Raw genomic sequence first — 23,449 nt, 5'->3', positions numbered from 1 at the left:
ATTACTATGATGAAGGAGACAGTGGAATAAGTGGTAATGTTACCAGACTAGTAACCTAGAGACTTTGGCCAGGGTCAGGGTTTCCAAGGCACTTGAAGGAATTTTAAAAGTTAATAAATCTGGAATATAAAGTTTCAGTCATAGTGATTTTAAAACTATCACAGATTGTTGTAAAAACCCATCTGGTTCACTAATGATAGTAAGAACTGCCGATGCTGGAGTCAGAATTAACACAGTGTGGAGCTGGAGGAACACAGCAGGCCATGCAGCATCAGAGGAGCAGGAAAGCTGATGTTTCGGGTCGGGACCCTTCTTCAGAAATTTCCCGACCTGAAACGTCAGCTTTCCTGCTCCTCTGATGCTGCCTGGCCTACCATGTTCCTCCAGCTCCACACTGTGTTATCTCTGGTTCACTAATGCTCTTTAGGAAGGCAAATCTGCCATCCTTACCTGCTCTGACCGACATATGACTCAAGACCCACTGAGCTGCCCTCTGAAATGGTGGAGTAAGCCACTGAACTCAAGAAATACACAACTCCACAAGACATCTTACTAAAATAGAATGGTGTGACCTAGAAACACTGTCAGAGTATTGGCAGTATTTAAAGAGAGTTTTGGAATACTCCTCATACCAGGTGCCAAGTTCTGTAGCATCCAAACAATTGCCTTTATGTTTAGGTGCTGTTTACTTCCAAACAATACAAAATGAATAGGAATGTATAACAAATTCTGGCATGTTAAGGTCAAGGTGCCCACAATGGGGAAGGATTAATCAACGTGCGGAAGTCATTTCACCTTATTAGTGTTTTTGAATTCCTCAAGTTTTTTGCATATCTGTCAGAAGCAAAAGGCGGTGACTTATTTGGCAGGGTTCTTCATAGATTTCTTTTTCTTGAGCTGAGAATAATACAAATAAGCATCTGTTGTCTTAAATTCACTTGGATTTATAAGCTGAATTGCATTGGTGTCATGGGGACAAGCGGGGAATTTTATCTGTATTAGTAATCTGCAGCTTTGATATGATCCATAACTACCATACAACTGTCTAATCTTTCCTAGTTGGATAAATGTTTATGTCTTCATGTTTTGCAGTTGTCTCTCAATGAGAATTCAAGGTCCCATGTCTAGATTTTGAAAGCTTGGTGAAGCAGTAAAACGGTCATGCCTAATATATAATGCATATTTAAATAGTTTTAACATTGCATCATCCCAAGTAGATGCTCAAGAGTGTCATTAAACTAAGTACGATATCGAGCCACATGAGATATGAGACCAGATGACCCATGGCTCACTTCAAAAGGTAGTTTTTTTTATTAAAAGTGTTTTAAAGGAGGAACGTGAGGTGGAACGGCATAGGGAGAAGAGTTTGGGTCCAGGCAAATGAATGTGCAGTCACCAGGCGTGGAGTGCAGTGAAGTGGGAATTCTCAAGAGGATAGACATGTGTGGGGTTGGAGGAGGTTCCAGAGATAAGAAGGGGCAAGGCCATGGAAGGATTTGAAGACAACTGAGAATTTTGCAATCATGTTAGAAACATAGAAAGAAGGGAGTAGGCCATTTGAACGTGCTCTGTCAGTCACTATGATCATGGTTGATCCTCTATCTCAATGCCATATTCTGACATGCTCACCATATCCCTTGATTCCTTTAAAATCTAAAAATATATCTCTTTCTTGAATATATTCATAGAATCCCTACAGTGTGGGAGCAGGCCATTCAGTCCAACGAACCCCCACTGCCCCTCCAAAGATCATTGTACCCAGACTGATTCTCCTACCCTATCCCTGTAACCCTGCATTTTCCCATGCCTAATCTACCTAGCCTGCATACCCTTGGACACTATGTCTAATTTATCATGGCCAGTCCAGCTAACCTGCACCTTTTTGGAGAAAAACCGTGCAGACATGGGGAGAATGTGCAAACTCCACACAGACAGTTGCTCAAGGGTGGAATTGAACCTGGGTCCCTGGTGCTGTGAGGCAGCAGTGCTAACCACTGAGACACCCAAGTCAGTGACTTGGCCTCCACATCCTTCTGTGGTAGGGAATTCCATAGGTTGACCACCCTCTGAGCAAAGAAATGTTTCCTCATCTCAGTCCTAAATGGTCTACCCCGTATCCTGAGACTGTGACCCCAGGATCCTAGACTCCCCAACCAGGTGAAATATCCATCCTGCATCTGGTCTGTCCATCCTTGTTGGAATCTTATACATTTCAATCAGTTCCCCTCTCACTTTCCTAAACTTCAGTGAAAAGAAGCCCAGTCCAACCAATCTCTCCTCATGTGACAGTCCTACCATCCCTGATGTCAGCCTAGTGAAACTCCACTGCACTTCCTTTATGGCAAGTGTATCATTCCTTAGGCAGAAAGACTAAACCCCCATGCAACACTCCAGGTGTGGTCTCACTAAGGCCCTATATAACTGCAGTAAGAAATCTCTACTCTCCTGAACCCAAATCCTCTTGCATTTGACAATCCCTAGTTGCGGTTGAACTGAATGGATTGCCATTTCAGAGGGAAGTTAAAAGTCTAACCACATTGCTGTGGTTTTGGAATCGAATGCAGGCTCAATCAGGTAAGAACAGCAGACTGTCCTCCCTATAGGACATTAGTGAATCGGATGGGCTTTTAGGGCAATTGATAACGGTTATGTGGGCATCCTTAAACCAGCTTTTAATTCCAGACTTCTACTTAATTCAAATTTCACCATCTGCCATGGTGGGAATAAAACCAACATCCCCAGAAAATTAGCCTGGGCTGTGGAGTAATAATTTAGTGACCTTACTAAACTGCACCACTGCCTTCCAAATTGGAGCAGGACTCGCTGTCGGAGTTAAGATGTACGTTACAGTCATTGGAATGACATCGAGTTTTTAGAGGGTTGAACATGGGAGTTTAGTCAGGAGAGGACGCCTCGCTGGAATAGTTGAATCGAGGAGGTAAGGTTTCAGCAGTAGCTGAGCTGAAATAGAAACCAGGTGTTTAAAACAAAAGCGCAAATTGCTGGCAAAACCCAGCAGGTCTGGCAGCATCTGTGCGAAGAAAGCAGTGTTAACGTTTTGAGTTTGGTCACTCCTTGTCAGTCACTGGACTTGAAACATTAACTCTGCTTTCTGCCTGCAGATTCTGCTGGGTTTTCTGGCAATTTATGTTTTTGTTTCAGATCTCCAGCATCCCGCAGTTCTTTGTTTTATTTAGCCAAGTATTTCATGTTATTATTTGTGAACTAAACGGGACGACGTGAAAGTATGGTTGACTATTCGAGGAAGAGGTAGTTCTGAATTTTAAACCACAGTTCTACTTCAGTATTTTTAGCTTGCTGCATATTTAACCAGGTGTTGCTGCTCACAATGTCAAGAAATGGGATGACATTCTTCTCACATTAGCTGCATCTCCAGAGAAAGATAAAGCAGATTGTGCTCCAGCGTATGTCAGGCTGTCCCCAGGAAATCAATACCTCTTACGTCAGAATCCCTTTAAAAAGCAGGCAGCGTAATACTGGATTATATAGTCTGATTGGAAAATCGCTTTATGGATGTCAGGGTAGTGTGTGGAATTCAAATGAGAAGCATGCACAAGCGCACATACAGCCCATTGCAGCACTCCTCAAAGCAAAATGTTTGGGGATTTCTTTTGTATTGCTCTGACATGTACAAGAGTTAAACATCTTGTTTAATCAGGTGGTTAAAAGAGTCGCATTAACTTTCTTTCCTCTCTTCCCCCAACTGCCACACACACACACACAAAGAGCAAAGCCTGTCTCCCAGTATGTAGGATGCTGAGGGTGCCACTGGATAAGAAATATCATGTTCTCCACCCATCAGGGCAGCAGGCTGCCTCTGTTCAAATGGACTGTCTTGTGCCTAGTTTATGCACACCGTAAAATCTGTCTGAGAATCTTGTCCTTGACAGGCAGGACATTGTCAATCCTTTAAGCTCTACGTGTGACTGCAGGGAGACTATCAGTTCTAGGAAACTGTGTCAGCGCCAGTACAGTAAAACAAACAGTGATCGTGCATGCAAAGCAATAGACACTCAACATGAAATCGCTCTTTTCTTTAAAAAAAATGCTGAGAATATTTTGCAACCATTTGAAACCTGGTTTCCTAGGGGATCTGTGCTGCTCCTGCTGTGCACAATTTCCCAGTTTTTAAACAATGAGGAATTTCAGAACCAAGGAAAATATTCAGAGAGCAGCTCTCTTTTTCTTCTTCTTGGTCACCAACATTGCTTACTGTCAGCAAACGAAGGAGTATCTCGGCTCTCAGTGATATTTGACAGTGAGGCTACTTTCTGTTGATAAAAATTGAGGGCATTCTCCAGTCTCACCTGTCAATTTGTTGGGGGAGGGGAGTTGGCAGTGTGGGTGGCATTATACTCCTGAGCAGCTTGGCTCTCATGAGATCAACAAGGTTACCATTGCTTGGATTTGAACCTACAATTTGCCTTTATTGCACTCCCAATCCCAAGTATATTGTGATATATGTTGTTGCCTGTGAATTGTAATTTTGAAAGGTCTTGTGTCTATGTCCTGACCCATAGCTCAGGATAAGAAGAGATGGTGATCACCGGTCTGGGCTTGAGAAGTATTGACTGAGATTGGAAGAAATAATCTTCCACACAGACACAAAGAGCAAACTAAGTCAGTATGGTTTTCAAATTTCTTGGTTGTATTGAATCGTGAAGTTCTGCTGCATGACAAGTAGATGAACAGATGTTTCTTTTTCCATGAAATTCCTTTCTTCAGAAAGCTTTTATTTTGTTGCTTAGATGGTTTGGAATTGGTTGTACTCCCTTCACCATCTTTACCCCCAGTGTATTCAACCCTAAGGTAAATGAAACAGTTCCTTTTTATGCTTCGCAGTTTCATGTTAAATATTGACTTCCTGCGGCTTTGGTAATCTTTGCTCCAGCCATTTATCAATCAGGAGCATAACTTCAGCAACAACCTCTGGCAACTCGTTTTGGAGCTCGTGAAAACAATTATTGAAGACCTGGTGCAAGAGAGAAAGAGAGACAGAGATAGAGACGATGGTGATTAAAGGGCAGTGCAATGATTGGCATTGAAACCATGCATGATTACACTACAGAAACCAATCAGTAATCGGTTATTTGATGGGCTGAATGGCCTCCTTCAGTGCTGTAATAATTCTGTGAATGCTCTGTGTACCCTGAATTACTGTTCCCATTATGAGGGCCAAAGTGGAAGTTGTTTTGTGACACACTGATATCCCAGCAACATTGAACAAGATGAATAACCCATGAGTTCGGTTGCAGAGCCGTTATCTCAGTGAAGAACTTTGGGCAGGAAGCCCTGTTCCTTTTTAACTGGTGATACAAGATGCTTAGCCGTTTGCCACAAACATGGAAACAGATGCACAGACATAGCAAGAGGAAAATTCCATTCAGCCCCTTGAGGCTATCCACCATTTAATGAGATCATGGCTGATCTGTGGCCTAATTCTATGTAGCTGCCTGTGGCCCATATCCCTTAATATTTCTCAATCAGTGGACCTTTTACTGCCTCTGCTAAAACACACACGTTGGCATTGACCAGTTGGTCTGAACTGTATTATGTCTCTGTAGATATTTATTAAACAACCTGTTCAGAGATGTTAAGACACACCATTGGAGCAGGTGGGGCTTGAACCTGGGCCTCCTGGTCGGGTCACTATCAGTGTGCCTCAAGAGCCCTAACGTGCTTGTATTGTATTCTGTGTGCATCTCTGATAACTCACTGGACCATCAGCAAAGATGACGTGCTTCAATTCCTTTTACACGTATCACAGGCAAGCTTGCTGTTAACCGATACAAGTTGCATGACAACAATACTAATCTCATTTACCTTTGTTGCATTGTTTTTATCCATTGGTGGACTCAAGGCATTCCTTTGGAATAATGATACCACTGAGTTGGACCTTGGATGTACTGTATGAATGAACAATGTGGGTGGAGAAGGCAGTGAGGCAGAGGGGATGTTGCAGTTGAGTGAAGTTAGTGGGAAGAAGGAGGGGATGGTTGTTCAGGCTGTCCACCTGTCTGATGCTGGAAGTCATGAACATAGGAACAAGCAGCAGGAATAGGCGATTCGGCCCTTCAGGCCTCCTACACCATTCAATAATACCACGGCTGATTTGGTTGTGGTCTCAGCTCCAGTTTCCTGTCTACCCTGCCCTCTCCTTGCCCCATAACCTTTGACTCCTTCCTGGATCAGAAATATATCTAACCCCCCCCCGAATAAATTCAATGACCTGACTAGTCCCTGAGGAAGGGAATACCAAATAACTAAACCCTCAGAGAGAAAACATTTCTCCAAATCTCTACCTTCAAAGAGTGACCTGTTTTTCTTAAATTGTGACCTTTAGTTCTAAGCTTCCCTTCTAACCGTGATCACCCTGCGATCGTATTTTCTGGAACAACACAGTGGCTCAGTGGTTAGCACTGCTGCCTCACAGCACTAGGGACCAGGGTTCAATTCCACCCTCAGGCGACTGTCTGTGTGGAGTTTGCACATTCTCCCTGTGTCTGTGTCGGTTTCCTCCAGGTGCTCCAGTTTCCTCCCACAGTCAAAAGATGTGCAGACTAGGTGGATTGGCCATGCTAAATTTCCCATAGTGTTCAGGGATGTGTAGCTTAGGTGAGTTAGAGGGGAATGGGTCTGGGTGGGATGCATCAAAGGTCAGTGTGGACTTGTTGGGCCGAAGGGCCTGTTTCCACACTGTAGGGATTCTATGTTCCAAGTTCTAACAAACCCTGCAGTTAGACAGCACTGAACCACTAATACCAGCCATCACATATGATGAGCTAATCATGTCTGGGCTAAGGAAAAGGATCACAAGGGAGATTCCAATGAAGGATTTCACGTGGAATCGTTATGATAGCATCTGTTGTTTCAAAGCTTAGGGAGGCTAATATGGTTAGGGCCAAGGGAATAATTCTGGGTATGTTCCGACCCATCATAAGGAAGGTGGGATTAGGCTGGCTTTTGAGCTGGCATAGACATGATGGGCCAAGTGGCCACTTTCTGTGGTGTAATGATACTGTATGACCCGTGTGAGGAAAACAGAGTCTTGAAGAACCTTGTAGCTGAGATTGGTTAGATTTAAGGTAACCATGACGCTATCATCAATTTCCTTTTGCTCCTATGATGCTGCTTGGCCTGCTGTGTTCATCCAGCTCTGCATCTTGTTGTCTCGGATTCTCCAGCATCTGCAGTTCCTACTGTCTCTGTCGTAAAAACCCATCTGGTTCACCTACATTATTTAGGGAGAAAATCCTTACCTGGTCTGACCTACATTCAGTCAAAACCTCAAGTTATGTGGTTGACTTTTAACTGCCTTCTGAGCAGTTAGGGAAAGGCAACAAATGCTAGTTAGCTCACAGGAAGGAATAAGAAAGTGCTTTCTTGGCGAACAATGCTTCAGTTTTACACCATGGAATGTTGTGAGTCTATGTTTTAAATAAATTCTTGGATTTTCATGTTTTGGAAATCTTTTTTTAAACAAAAAAAATTTGATGGTTTCTACCAAATTGGTAATTGTTTGAAAGAACTGTAAAAGTGACTGAATAAAAACCGAAAGAACTGCGGATGCTGTAAATCAGGAACAAAAAAAGAAGTTGCTGGAAACGCTCAGTAGGCCTGGCAGCATCTGTGAAGAAAAAACATCAGAGCTAACGTTTCGGGTCTGGTGACCCTTCCTCAGAACTGTTGTTGTAAAGCTGACTGCTTGAGAGTGTGCACTGGGAATCATGGCCTACTTCACCCTACCTAACATTGCCCTAGCCCACCCTGTCTTAGTCCATCTGCTGCTGAAACCCCACCTTCATGCCTCCAGGCTTGAAATTCCAATTCGCTCTCATGATGGCCTCCCACGTTCTACTCTAAGCGTGAACTTTTCAATCAGTATCCTGGCTTGCATCAAATCGTGTTCATCCATCAAAAGTCTGTGAGGCTATATTGACCCTTGGTTAAGTCATGCCTTGATTTGTGACGTAGTGGTAATGTTACTGGACTAGTAATCCCCAGCTCTGAGAGAGTAATCATCTGGGGACACAGATTTGAATCCTGCCATGGCAGACAGTGAAATTTGAATTCATTTATATAGCCAGCCTAATGGAGACTGTGTAACATCTCCTGATTGCTGTAAAATTCCCATTTGGCTTGCTATTACTAGATACCTGCGTTGGAGTGTATTAGCTACGAAGAGACATTGGCCAAACTTGGATTGTTTTCACTAGAGCATCAGAGGTTGAGGGCAACCTGATCAAAGTATATAAAATCATGAGAGGCATGGATAGGGTGGATAGTTAGAGACTGTTTCCCAGAGTGGAAATGTCAAATACTAAAGGGCATAGGTTTAAGGTGAGAGGGGGAAAGTTTAAGGGAGATGTGTGAGGAAAGGTTTTTACATAGAGGGTGCTTGGTGCCTGGAACATGATGCCAGCGGAGGTGGTAGAAGCAGATAAGATGCCAATGTTTAAGAGGCATTTAGACAGACACATGAAGAGGCAGGGAATAGAGGGATACAGACTATGAGAAGGCAGATGGGAATAGTTTAGAATGGCATCGTGGTTGGCATGAACATGGTGGGCCAAATGGCCTGTTCTGTGCTGTCCTGTTCTAACATCTAGGTATTATTTTTGACCAGCACAGACTTGACAGGGTGAAAGGCCTTTTTCTATGCTGTAGACCTATGTCGACTTTATGACAAGTGTCTTTTAGGGAGGGAAATCTGCCATTCCTACCTAGTCTAGTCTACATGTGACTCTGGGTCCACAGCAATGTGGTTGACTCTGAACTGCCCTCTGGGCAAATTAGGGGTAGGCAATAAATCATGGCCTAACCAGTGATACCCTTGTCCCATAAACAAATTAAAAGAAAGGTTCTGCCAGCACTGTAAAATCATTACCCTCTTTCAATTCTATCTTCTTGAACATTCCCCGATTTTATTTGCTGACTTCAGGAAGTGGAGTGGATCACTATATCAATGGTGCTGAGGTGGAGATGGTCGACAGTATCAGGTTCCTGGGAGTGATGATCACCAACAGTTTGTTCTGGTCCACCTACGTTGACACTACAATCAAGAAAACATGACAATGCCTCTACTTCCTTAGGAAGCTAAGGAAATCCAGCATGTCCACAAAGACTCTTCCCAATTTTTACAGAAGAGCTACAGAAAGCATCCTACCTGGATCATTACAGCATGGCGTGGCAACTACTCTTCCCAAGATCACAGGAAATTACAGAGAGTCGTGAACACAATCCAGTCCATCACACAAACCAGCCTCCCATCCATTGACTTAATCTATACTTCTCGCTGCATCAGGAAAGCAACTAACATGATCAAAGACCCCCCTCCCACCCCAGTTATACTCTCTACCACCCTCTTCCATCAGGCAGAAAATATAAGAGTCTGTATACATCTACCAACAGATTCAAGAACAGCTTCTTCCCCGCTGTCATCAGACTTTTGAATGGACCTCTTTAATTTTAATGTTGGTCTGTAGCTGTAACACTGTATCCTGCACTCTGTTCTGTTACTCTGATGTGTAGTATGGTCTGCCTGAAGAGCATGTAAGACACTTTCACTGTATCTCAGTACATGTCACAGTAATAAATCAAATCAAACCATTGGTAACCATGCCATGAGCTACCCAATTCCTAAGCCCTGAAATTCCCTCCTTCAGTATCTCTTCTCCTTTGTTTCTCTTCTGTAAAACTTATCCTATATGATGAAGTTTTTGATCATTTGCCCTAATGGCTTGGTATGTGACTTGGTATCAGACATTTTTTTAGTAACCTGGACTGTTTTGCTATGTTTAAGGTGTTGTGTGAATGGAGGTTAGTTGTCATTGGAAGTCAAATTTCAAAGTGTATTCTGCAGACAGTCTGGAAAATTGTGGATAACGGTGGGGGTGCTTTGGAAAATGGTCAAAAAAAAGACATGCCATTGGTACCATCACACTATAATCAGGAGATTACAGTGGCTGAGGTTACCACAAATGACTCCCCTTCTCAACCTCTCCCCTTACCCAAAGCGATGTGACCCTCAGGTTAAACCACTGCTAGCCATCTCTGTCTCTCTCTAGTGAGAGAGCGTCTCTCTGGGATTAAGGTGATTTTTTAAACAGGAGAAAGGCACCAAGGAGACTGTAAGTGTCTGTGAATTATTAACCTTTCAGTGTTGTCAAGGTGTGAGAATTTGTCTTTTTTTTAAAATATTCCATAGAATCCCTACAGTGTGGAAAGAGACCATTCAGCCTAAGGTCTTCACTGATCCTCCAAATGGCATCCCACCCAGACCAAGCCCCTGTCCTTGTAACCCCACATTTATCCATGGCTAACCCACCGGCCTGCACATCCCTGGACACTTTTGCATGGCCCATCCACCTAACCTGCACATCTTTGGACTGTGGGAAGGAACCCGCACAGACACAGGGAGAACATGTAGACTCCGCACAGACAGTCACCCGAGGCTGGGATTGAACTCAGGTCCCTAGAGCTGCAAGACAGCGATGCGAATCGCTGAGCCACCATGCTGCCCTATTGAGTTTTGAGAGATTGTGTGCATCTCTAACTGTAACCTTATACAGATTTAACATTAACTTTTTCAATCAGTGATTTTGTTAAAAGCCTTGGTGGAACTGATTTGACCAAAAAAAAATATATTATACCGGTTTAACTTGGCTGTTGTTCAGGGAAGCATACATTACCTTAAATGTTTTGTCCGTGCTGGCTACTTTCCCATACATGATATAGGACCCTCTGACATCAGATAGTTTGTCCATTTCACCGTGTAATATCAGCAACGGCACTGTGATGATGGGAAATACTTTCTCGACTTTGCTCAGTGCAGTTAACACCTCAAAAGCGAATCGCACCCTGACAGGTACGTGGCAGTTGAGAGGGTCATTTATGTAATCTTCCACCTGTAAGAACCAAAGTTAACAGACAGAGCAAAGTAACAGACCAAAGTAACTGAAGAAGGGTCTAGGCCCGAAACATCAGCCTTCCTGCTCCTCTGATGCTGCTTGGCCTGCTGTGTTCATCCAGCTCTACACCTTGTTATCTCTTCCTACTATCTCTAAAGTAACAGACATCTTGTGCCGTGACTTCAACAGAGTATCAAGCAATCCCCACATCGGATCAAACCAACTGAAATCAGAGCTGGAAGTGGAACTGTTTGCTGTTTCAGTTCTGAAATTGAGAATCCTTGGCAAAGCAAATTTTGAAAATAGGTGTAGGCTATTCAGCCCATTGAATCTGCTGTACCATTCAAAAGGATTATGGGCGATTCTCTTAACTCAACACCATATTCTTGCACTCTCCCCATACACTTGATGCCTTTAGATTCTAGACATCTACTTTGATATACTCAGTGACTTGCCATTACCATAGCCTAATGGAATAGATAATTTCTCAGGCTCACTATATGACTTCAGCCATTCAACCCATCGAGTCTGCTCTACCATTCAATGAAATCGTGACAAATCGAATAATCCTCAACTCCTGTTTCCCGTCTTTTCTCCATAACCCTTGATTCCCTTACTGATTAAAAATCTCAAACTTGTACATGCTTAATATCCCAGCTGTGACAATCTACTGTGGTAAAGAATTCCACGGATTCTCTACCCTCCAAGAGAAGAAATTCCTCCTCATCTCTGTCCTAACTTGGTGACCCCTATTCCAAGATGATGCCCTCTGTTCCTAGACTCTCTCACAATGGGAAACATCTCCTACCCTGTCAAGTCCTTTGAGAATTGTGTACATTTCAATACGGTTACCTTCCATTCATCTAAACTCTAAAGAGCACAGGCCCAAATCACTCAACCTCTCCTCATAAGATAGATCCCACATACCTGGTAATAGAAATAAAATACTGCGGGCGGTAGAAATCTGAAACAAACATAGAGAATGCTAGAGAAACTCAGCATTGGTAGGCGATGGCCTTGTAGTATTATCACTAGAATATTCATCCAGAAACTGAGGTAATGTTCTGGGGACCTGGGTTTGAATCCTGTCATGACAGGTCGTGGAATTTGAATTCAATAAATAATCTGGAGTTAAGACTTTAATGATGACCATGAAACTGTTATCGATTTTAGGGAAGATCTTTTTGGTTCACTAATGCCCTTTTGGGGAAGCAAACTGCCATCCTTACCTTGTCTGGCCTACATATGAGTCCAGACCCACAGCGATGTTGTTGACTCTTAAATGTCCCCTGGGCAATTAGGGATGGGAAATAAATGCTGCCTTTTTGCCATCACTCCCATCATTCCCTTATGATTAAAAATCTACCTATTTCAGCCTTGAATATTCGTAATGACCCAACCTCCACAGCCCTCTGCAATAAAGAAATCCATTGACCTGCATTACTGCCTTATAAACACAGAGGAAGTTGGAGAAAGCATTAAAACATAGATGTTCAAAGGCAGACAGGTGATGAAAAAAGCTCCAGCAATTCCACCTAATACAAGTGTTTCTGTTTTGTTTGTCCATCATTCTCTGTTTTGGTTTCCTCCATTCCTGGATCAGTCGAGTGAACTTTCTCTGGTCTGCCTCCAACACCAGTCTATCTTTCCTTACAGAAGGGCCTCAAAACTATTTACAGTATTCCAGCTGTGGTCTGACTACTGACTTACGGAGTTTTAGCAAAACCTCCTACTTTTATATTCCACTCCCTTTGACATAAAGGCCATCATTCCATTTGCCTTCCCTACTGCCCACTAGTTTTTTGTGATTCATGGACAAGGACCACCAAATCTCTCTGGTCGCTTTCTTCAATATTTCTCAACTTAAGTAATGTTCAGCTTCTCTCCTATGTCTGCCGAAGTGCAGAAACTGTCATTTTCTTTAATTATATTTCCATCTGACACTTTTTTGCCCATTCTCACCCTCCTGAATGAAAAGCTTTCGAGTCATGGAGTCATAGAGTAATACAACATGGAAACAGGCCCTTTGGCCCAAACTGGTCCATGCTGACCATGGTGCCCACTCAGCTAGTTCCAATTGCCTGCATTTGGTCCATCCGCAAACTTATTAATCATGCCTCATATATTCACATGTAAATATTTACGTAAATAATGAATAACAAAGGTCCCAACACCGACCCCTGTGGCACACCACTAGTCACAGGCCTCCGGTCTGAGAAACAACCTTCAACCATCACCCTCTGCTTTCTACCAATGAGCCAGTTTTGAATCCAATTAGCTAGCTCTCCCTGGATCCCACGCGACCTAACCTTCATGACTAGCTTGCTGCGCGGGACCTTGTCAAAGGCCTTACTAAAGTCCACATAACACCGCCCTTCCCTCATCTATCATCTTGGTTACCTCTTTGAAAAACTCTAAAAGATTTGTCAAACATGACTTCCTGCACACAAATCCATGCTAACTATCCCTAATCAGACTTTGACTGTCCAAATAAAAACCAGATGAACTGTAGATGCTGTAAATCAGGAACAAAAACAAAGTTTCTGGAAAAGCTCAGCAGGTCTGGCAGCATCTGTGAAGAAAAAATCAGAGTTAAACTTTTGGGTATGGGAAGGTGACCCCTCCTCAGAACGTTAACTCTGATTTTTTTCTTCACAGATACTGCCAGACCTGCTGAGCTTTTCCAGCAACTTTGTTCTTGACTATCGAAATGTTGGTTGATCCTGTCCCTCAGTATCCTCTCCAATAACTTGCCTACCACTGATGTCAGGCTCACTGGCCTGTAGTTCCCTGGCTTGTCTTTGCTACCTTTCTTAAACAATGGTACAACATAAGCCACTCTCCAGTCTTCCAGAACTTCACCAGTAGCTAAAGATCAAGAAAAATCTCTGCAAGGGCCTCTGCAATTTCTTCCCTAGACTCCCACAACATCCAAGGATGGACTTGATCCGGCCCAAGGGATTAATTCACCTTTATGCGCTTTAAGGCCGCATTATCATCTCAGTTCTAAATGACCTATCCCATATTCTGAGACCATGACCAATTGTTTTACACACCCACCAGTTAGGGGACCCATTATACCAGCATCCAATCTGTCCAACCCTGTCAGAATTTTATATCTTTCAATGAGATTCCCTCATTCTTCTTAACTCCAATGAACAGAGGTCTAGTCAAAACACAATATATATTTTAGATAACTGTTTTGATAAAAAGGTTTTATAAACTAAATTATCCCGATTGTGCTAAGAATTACGGTGGCAACAAGTTTGGGCTCACAGTGTGGTACATTTGCATGTACTGGAAGCTACATACATCAATAACCAGGACTCCATGTCGAAGGCAAATTTGAGGTGAAGGATGGAGTCCATTAGGACATGTCAGGAAATTTTTCCACAGGATGGATTTAGGTCTTGTGTTTACATATTGGCCGAGACAAGATGTAAGAAGTTAGCTGTCATTCCACTGATGATACTCACGGAATCCAACAGAGACATTTGTGAGAGTAGGTCAAGTGGGGATCCCATAGCAACGCCACCTATTTGGGCAAACAAGATGTTAAAACGAAACTCAACTGTGTGAGTTGCTGAGCTGATCAGTTCAATTATACCGACTTACACCATGGTCTGGATCACCATGGTATAGTATTGCAGTTCAGATGTTTATGGCTTCCTTGAGTGATGCAGGCTAGTGATGTCAAACAAGCACATGGACAGTGCATTGCTATCGATGTGCAAAACCGGTATGGTCTTCACAAATATGAAGGAATCTTCACTCAGTGGAAAATTTATTGTCACAATCAACATTCATGCAGAGCTGGAGATCTGCAATAAAAACAGAAATTGCTGGAGAGACTCAGCAGGTCTCCACTTGCCTGGGTAGGTGCAGCTCCAATGAAACTCAAGAAGCTTGACACCATCTAGGACAACAGCAGCCCACCTGATTGGCACCACATCCATAAGTATCCACCGCCTCCACAAGCATCCCCTCCCTCTACCACCGACGCTCAGTAGCAGCAGTGTGTACCATCTACAAGATGCACTGCAGAAATTCACCAAAGATCCTCAGGCAGCACTTTCCAAACCCACGACCACTTCCATCTAGAAAGACAAAGGCATTGGATACATGGAAACACCACCTCCTACAAGTGCCCCTCCAATCCACTCACCATCCTGACTTGGAAATATATCAACATTCCTTCACTGTTGCTGATCAAAATCCTGGGAATTCCCTCCCTAACTCCATTGTCGGATAACCTGCAGCACATGGACTGCAGCGGTTCAAGAAGGCAGCTCACCCCCACCTTCTCAAAAGCAGCTAGGAGAGGCCCAGCCAGCAATACCCCTGTCCTATGAGTGAATATAACAATTAGAGTCTTCATTCCAGATTTTTAATGAATTTAAATTTCAACATCTACCCAAGTCTGTTTATTTGTAGTTAAATGGGATTAAAAAGTCTGAGCGTTTCCACAGCCAACAAAATGCCAGCACAGGCTTGATGGGCCAAATTCCAACAACTGTTCCTGTATTTGTTTTGGAAGTAACTCGGGAAATTGTATTGCATTAAGGGCGAAGTGTTATTCCTGTTGGGAGAAACTGCAGCTCTGTTGAGTAGACCTAGTGAAATAATTAAATGAGGGAAGTGGCCTAGGCTCTTGCTGATTCCTGTTGCTGCTGTGGTGAAAAGCAAATAAAAGTAAGATCCAATAGATTCTTCATTCAAAGCCACGACTAGAAGTAAATAATCAGAAACCAACCTGGGCTTCGTCTCTTGATGTTGCACGGGGATCAATGTAACCCAGAGGAGCATTTGGCAGCAGGTGGTTCACCATTTTGGAGAAGAACATCTAGAAAGTAGAGAGCAAAGAAAACAACAGGCAAGTCCAGTTCCTTAAGTGGCTGCTTTATCCACCAAATGGTGATGACACAAGTATGAAGGTGACAACTGAAGTGACCAATCAATGTCCTTGCTTCTTTGCGCATGCCAGAGGTGTAAATATACAAATTGAGAGCAGGAGAATGCCATTCAGCCCCTCAAGCCAGTCCTGCCATTTGCTATGATCATGGCTGATCTAGTTATGTTCTGAATTCCACGTTCCTATCTATTTCCGATCATTTTTAATTCCTTTGCCCTAAGCATCTATCCACTCTGAAGATCCTTGGCCCTAAAAGAATTCCTGGCTTGTTGGACTGAAAGTTCTTGGGATTGAGGCTAGATGATGGAGGGCTTAATCTATACTGGAACTGGGATTCATGGTAAATCTCTGGTGAGAAAATCTCATTCAGAGGCTTGAGGGGCCAATTCATGCTATTGACATTTTGTATCCCAGTTATCTGTCAGGAGCGTATCTTATGAGGAAATGTTAACGAAGGTAGGAATTTATCTTTCGTAACTTAACAAGGACAATTGACAAAGCCAACATGGGCCAATCAGGGACGTTTCACGTATTTACAATTGGGCGCTGACTGTCCAAGAACACATGTACCTACTGCCCTTGTACATCTAGATGGTGGAGGTCATGGGTTTGGAGAGTGCAATCACAGTGTGAATGGCTGTTCACTATTCAGGTGCAACTGGTGGTGGATGGCACAGATGCTTTTAAGAGGCAGTTGGATTAGCTCTTGAAGGACGGATGAACAGAAGGATTGTGCAGTTAGGATGTAATGAAAAGAGGTGGGAGAAGAGAGGGTCATAGTCCTCAATTTCTTGCTTCTCTTCCACAGATATGTTCATTCCCTGGCGTCCTGAGAGAGAGAGCACGTGCTTGATGTTTATAGAGTGAGGTGGACACTGCAGGGACTGCAGTGCATTATTTCCCCTTCCAACTCCATTTTAATTTTGTCTCTGCTCTCTCACTCCCTGTCCTTCTCCCAGTTTTGTTACTGTTGCATTGCCCCTAGTGGATAGTGCTTATTAATTGTTTAATTGGTGGTGGTTTTATGTTTTAAAAACATGTAAAAAATCTGTCTACTTCTGCCCGAAAAAAATACTCAATGATTGCGCCTCCATTGCTTTCTGGGGCAGAGATTTCCAAAGATTCTCTGAGAAAATAAAGTTTCTCTCATCTTTGTCTTACATGAGAGGCCCCTTATTTTAAACTGTGTCTCTGGTTCTAGTCTCTCCCACAAGGGGAATCATCCTCTCAGCATCTGTGCTGTCAAGTTCTCTCAGGATCTTATATGATCCAATAAGGTCACGTCTCATTCTCCTCAACTCCAATGGGGAAAGGACCAGTATGTCCCACCTTTTTCACTATTGGATAAAATCCTCCAAATAGCAATCAAGTGAACCTTCATTGAACTGACTTTGCGCATTGAGGTCTAACAGAATTTCTTCTTCCAAAGGGCCATGGATTTGTGCAATAATCTGGAAGGGTAGGATAATGTTGCAACTTTGGTGCAAAGTGGTCATTTATTTTTTTCTTGCAAAGGAGTTGCCCTTGAGAAGATGATGGTGAACTGTCATAGAGTCATAGAGTTACACCACATGGAAACAGACCCTTCGGTCCAACTCCTTTCTGCCTACCAGATGTCCTAAACTGATCTAGTCCGATTTGCCAGCATTTTGCCAATATCCCTCTAAACCCTTCCTATTCACATACCCATCCTGATGCCTTTTAAATATTATAATTATACTACCACTTCCTCTGGCAGCTCATTCCATACACGCACCACCCTCTGTGTGACAAAGTTGCTCCTCAGGTCCCTTTTAAATCTTTCCCCTCTCACCTTAAACGTGTGCCGTCTATTAATGAGTGAGAGGTTTTTAGGCAAGCCTATATTTTCATGGCTGCCATTGCTGATGCAAGATTCTAGATTTATTTAATTCATTCAATTTAAATTCGCCAGCTGCCAGAATAGAAGTTGAACCCATGTCTCCAGATCTTCAGTTCAATACTGTTGTAGTCCATGTGGTTGGGGTACTCTCAAAGCACTGTCCAGGAGGGAGTTCCATAATTTTGACTCAGCAACAGTGAAGGAACATCGATAATATGTCCAAGCCTGGATAGTGAGTGGAGTAGCTTGGTGGTGTTCCCATGTATCTGTTACCCTTGGCCTTTTAAGTGGCAGAGCTCATGGGTTTGGAATGTGTTGCAGAAAGGACCTTAACAAGTTCCTCCAGTGTATCTTGTAACTGATACAAAGAATTAGCTCGGTACATCTGTGCTGGAGGGAGAATGTATTGAAAATAGTGGATGGAGTCCCACTCAAGAGGGCAGCTTTGTCCTGGGTGGTGTTGAGAGTCTTCAGTGCTGTTGGAGCTGCACACATCCAGGCAAGTGGAGAAATAATTTGGAATCAGGGAGCAAGGAAATTAAAATATATATAGCAAGAAAAGGGTGCTGAGGCAATTATAAGAATTAAAATCTGACAAGTTTTCAGATCCCGCTGAATTTCATCTTAGGTGGTAAAAGAAATAGCTGTCGGCATGGTTTGTTTTAATTTTCCAACATTCTCTGGATTCTGGAAAAGTCCTATCAGATTGGAAAAGAGCAAAGGTGACTCCTCTATTCAAGAAAGAGTGAAAGGAGTTCACAGCAACTATTTAGAAAATCCTAATACAATCAGGGCAGAGTCAACATGGTTTTGTGAAAGGGCTGACTAATTTTTTTGGAGCTCTTTCAGAAAGTAACAGTGATGTGGAGGTGCCGGTGTTGGACTGGGGTGGACAAGGTCAGAAGTCACACGACACCAGGTTATAGTCCGACAGGTTTATTTGAAATCACAAGCTTTCGGAGCACTGATTTCAAATAAACCTGTTGGACTATAACCTGATGTCATGTGACTTCTGAGAAAGTAACAGGTAATGGAGATGCAGGGGAACCAGTGTATAAAATGTACCTAGACTTACAGAAAGCATTTGACAAGGTACATAAGAATTAGGAGTTGGAGTAGGCATTTTGAGCCCAGTCCACTAAAGGTGCTACATTTAAAAGTTACTATGCAAAACAGGAGGTCATAACATACGGGGCAACACATTAGCATGCACAGAGAGCTAGTTCACGAATGGAAAGCAGAGGGTGTGTATAAGTGGGTTATTTTTGGGCTGGCAGGATGTGATGAATGGTGTGTCACAAGGATAAATGCAGGCTCTCAATTAGTTACACTTTATAAATAAGATTTGGATGAAGGTTCCGCATGTATAGCTGTTAGATTTGCCAATGATGCAAAGATAGATAGGAAAATGAGGTGTGAAGCAAGGGTTTGCAAAGTGATATTCTTAGGTTAAGTGAATGGGCAAAAACTTGGCAGGTGGAATATAGTGTAATGTAGGAAAAAGTGAAATTTGTCCATTTTGACAGCAAGAGTAGAAAAGCAGCATATTATTCCAATGCGGGGAGACGGAAGAATTCTGAGGTAAGGGCAGATCTGGGTGTGCTGGTGCATTAATCACTAAAGGTTAGTATGCAAGTGCAGCAATTGATCAGATAAGCTAATGCAATGTTATGACTTATTGCAAAGGGAATGGAATATGAAAGAGGGAATGTTTCGCTACAGTTGTATGGCATTGTGATGAGGTTACATGTAGAGTACTATGTTCTTATTATTTAAGAAAAGATGTGAATACACAAGAAGCAGATCAGTGAAGGTTCACTTAATTTCTACTTGGACTGGAGGGTTTTACCGAATGATGAAACAGGTCGCACAGGCTGGTCCTCTCCCAATTGGAGTTGAGGAGAATGAGAGGTGGCCTTAGGATCATAGAGTCATAGAGTCATACAGCATGGAAACAGACCCTTCGGTCCAACCAGTCCAGGCCAGCCCTAATCCCAAACTAAACAAGTCCCACCTGCTCCTCCCGGTCCATATATCTCCAAACCTTTCCCATTCATGCACTTACCCAAATGTCTTTTAAACTTTTTAAATGTGCCCATATCCACCACTTCCTCAGGAAGTTCATTCCACATGCAAACCACCCTCTGTATAAAAAATTTACCCTTTATGTCATTTTAAATTTCTCTTCTTTCACCCCAAATATGTGGCCCTCAGTCTTGAACTCTGCCACCCTAGGGAAATGACACCTACCAATAACGTTATCAATACTCCTCAATATTTTATAGACTTCTATAAGGTTGCCTGTTAACATCCTACACTCCAGTGAAAAACATCCCAGCCCACCCAGCCTTTCTTCAAAGCTTCCATACCCGGCAACATCCTGGTAAATCTCTTCCAAACACTCTCCAGCTTAATACTATCTTTTCTATAACTTGGCGACCAGAACTGGACACAGTACTCCAGAAGAGGCCTCACCAATGTCCTGTACAACTTCAACATGACCTCCCAACTCCTATACTCAAAGGACTGAGCAACAAAGGCAAGTGTGCCGAATGACTTTTTCACCACCTTGTCTATATGTGATGTAAACTTCAAAGAATTATGTACCTGAACCCCCAGTTCCCTCTGTTCTACAACACTACCCAAGGCCCTACCATTAATTATATAAGCCGTACCCTTGAGGGGACTTGACAGGGAAAGTGCTGAGAGGATGGTTCCCCTTGGGGGAACCAGAAACATAGTTTAAAAATAAGGGGCCTCCCATTTAAGACAAAGATGAGAGAAACTTTATTTTCTCAGACAATCTTTGGAACTCTCTGCCCCAGAGACCAACGGAAGCACACTCATTGAATAATTTTTCAGGCAGAATTAGACAGATTTTTAACATTTTCTTTAAATAAAGATCTACTGCCAAATCACCCGTGTTACCAATTAAACAATTAACAAGCACTGTCCTCCAGGAGCAAAGCAACAGTAACAAAAATAGGGGAAGGATAGTGAGTGAGAGAGAGAGAGGAGACAAAATTAAAATGGAGTTGGAAGGGGAAATAATGCACTGCAGTCCCCATGGTGCCCATCTCTGTCTAAAAGCATCAAAGGTGTTGGTTGACACCATGTACTCTGTCTCTCAGGACAATGAGGCGTGAACATATCAGTGGAAGAAAGGCAAGAAGTCGAGGACTATAGCCTTCTCTTCTCCCACCTCTTTTCATTGCACCCTAACTGCACAATCCTTCTGTTCATCCGTCCTTCAAGAGCTAATCCAACTGCCTCTTAAAAGCATCTGTGCCATCCACCACCAGTTGCACCTGAATAGTGAACAGCCATTCACACTGTGATTGCACTCTCCAAACCCATGACCTCCACCATCAAGATATACAGGTTGTAGGGGACATGTGCTTGGACAGAAACAAGCTAATCCTTCACCATCACTGAGTGAAAGTCCTCTAAGCACCTCACCAATGTGTTCTCACGTCAAAGACTTCAAGAACTAGTGCAATGTATCTGAGCCAGGTTGAATTATTTGCAAATGAAGTGTTCAGGGCTTTTTTATTTACCTTGCCAGGTGTTGCTGATGTGGGGTTCATTAACACCAAAGGCGCAATAAAAATCAACCCAGAAATGTCGAGTGGTCTGTCATAGAAAACATAGGTTGCAACCAATGCCCCCTAAAATGCAAAAGGAGATGAGAGTTAGAACAACATGATAAAGTAAAGCCCTTGATGCACTCTGGTGAGCAAAGTCATCACAGTAGCTCAGTCGGTGCAGGCGCTACCCAATGCAGTCCGAGTCTACACAACTGTGAAGTACCTGAGTCTGGTCCCTGGCCTATACTGGGACAATCCTCGCAAGGACAGTGGCTTGATTCAGTGGGGGAAGGGGAGGTGGGTGATATTCATCTTATTGGTGAAGGAGCAAGTGAACATCAGGAGCCATTTTCACACCCTGCCCAGTTATCCCCTCCCCTTAGCGACAACACGCATTTACACAGCACCTTTGGTTTACCAAAACAAGAGCACGATCAAATACAATGTCACACTTAGAGTCACGTGGAGATTTCACAACAAGTGATCCATAGCTTGGACAGAGTAAGGGGTTAGAGAGAAAAAGATTGATACAGACAGCCCGAAGGAGAACATGGGGCCCAGGCAACTGAAGTCGAGGCCACCAATAGTGGAGTGAAGGAAGTGGGGATAGTAAAGTAGCCAAAATTGGAGGAACATACAGTTCTTGGAGGATTGTAGGCAGGTGTTGGTTACAGGGACAAACTCCTACATCAATAGAAAAGCAAGTTGTGTGAGATGTATTAACAATTGGTGTGCACTTTGCGCTGCTCTCCTGGGTGAATTTCACCTGTGCTGTTGGGGGTTAGAGTCAGACTGACAGTTATGTATGCGGGTGGGTCTCTCGTGGGGCCTGACCAGACGCGAGTGAGAATCAGAGACAACAAGGTGCAGAGCTGGATGAACACAGCAGGCCAAGCAGCATCATAGGAGCAGAAAGGCTGACGTTTCGGGCCTAGGCCCTTCATCAGAAAAGGGGGAGGGGAAGGGGGTTCTGAAATAAATAGGGAGAGAGGCGGAGGCGGATAGAAGATGGATAGAGGAGAGGATAGGTGGAGAGGAAACAAACAGGTCGAAGAGGCGGGGGTGGAGCCAGTAAAGGTGAGTGTAGGTGAGGAGTTAGGGAGGGGATAGGTCAGTCCAGGGAGGACGGACAGGTCAAGGGGGCGGGATGAGGTTAGTAGGTAGGAGATGGGGGTGCGGCTTGAGGTGGGAGGAGGGGATAGGTGGGAGGAAGAACAGGTTAGGGAGGCGGGGACGAGCTGGACTGGTTTTGGGATGTGGTAGGGGGAGGGGAGATTTTGAAGCTTGTGAAATCCACATTGATACCATTGGGCTGCAGGGTTCCCAAGCGGAATATGAGTTGCTGTTCCTGCAACCTTCGGGTAGCAACGTTGTGGCACTGCAGGAGGCCCAGGATGGACATGTCGTCTGAGGAATGGGAGGAGGAGTTGAAATGGTTCGCGACTGGGAGGCGCAGTTGTTTATTGCGAACCGAGTGTAGGTGTTCTGCAAAGCGGTCCCCAAGCCTCCGCTTGGTTTCCCCGATGTAGAGGAGGCCACAACGGATACAGTGGATGCAGTATACCACATTGGCAGATGTGCAGGTGAACATCTGCTTGATGTGGAAAGTCTTCTTGGGGCCTGGGATGGGGGTGAGGGAGGAGGTATGGGGGCAGGTGTAGCACTTCCTGTGGTTGCAGGGAAAAGTGCCGGGTGTGGTGGGGCTGGAGGGGAGCGTGGAGCGGACAAGGGAGTCACGGAGAGAGTGGTCCCTCTGGAAAGCAGATAAGGGTGGGGAGGGAAAGATGTCTTTGGTGGTGGGGTCGGATTGCAGATGGCGGAAGTGTCGGAGGATGATGCGTTGGATCCGGAGGTTGGTGGGGTGGTACGTGAGGACGAGGGGGATTCTTTTTTGGTTCTTATTGCATGGACGGGGTGTGAGGGATGAGTTGCGGGAAATGTGGGAGACACAGTTGAGGGCGTTCTCGACCACTGAGGGGGGGAAGTTACGGTCCTTGAAAAATGAGGACAACTGAGATGTATAGGAGTGGAATGCCTCATCCTGGGAACAGATGCAGCGGAGGTGAAGGAATTGGGAATAGGGGATGGCATTTTTGCAGGAAGGTGGGTGGGAGGAGGTGTGTTCTAGGTAGCTGTGGGAGTCGGTGGGCTTGAAATG

General features: G+C 43.8%; 1 protein-coding gene across 1 annotated transcript in view; it reads right to left on the bottom strand.

The window, feature by feature from the left end:
- Positions 1 to 4,682: 4,682 nt before the first annotated feature.
- The window catches only part of LOC125485144 (monoglyceride lipase-like), a 117,019-nt gene continuing 98,252 nt past the window's right edge, over positions 4,683 to 23,449 (bottom strand). Inside the window, exons 4-7 of the mRNA XM_048606579.1 lie at positions 21,262 to 21,372; positions 15,685 to 15,774; positions 10,713 to 10,928; positions 4,683 to 4,993 (exon numbers count right to left, since the gene is read on the bottom strand). Of these exons, the coding sequence (XP_048462536.1) occupies positions 4,871 to 4,993; positions 10,713 to 10,928; positions 15,685 to 15,774; positions 21,262 to 21,372 (540 nt within the window). The 3' untranslated portion in view covers positions 4,683 to 4,870. The remainder of the gene's footprint in view (positions 4,994 to 10,712; positions 10,929 to 15,684; positions 15,775 to 21,261; positions 21,373 to 23,449) is intronic.

Source organism: Rhincodon typus, chromosome 16 (genome assembly GCF_021869965.1).
Source record: "Rhincodon typus isolate 14 chromosome 16, sRhiTyp1.1, whole genome shotgun sequence".
Taxonomy (NCBI): domain Eukaryota; kingdom Metazoa; phylum Chordata; class Chondrichthyes; order Orectolobiformes; family Rhincodontidae; genus Rhincodon; species Rhincodon typus.
The sequence above is the reverse complement of the archived record's forward strand: the minus strand, read 5'-3'. Positions and strand labels throughout refer to the sequence as shown.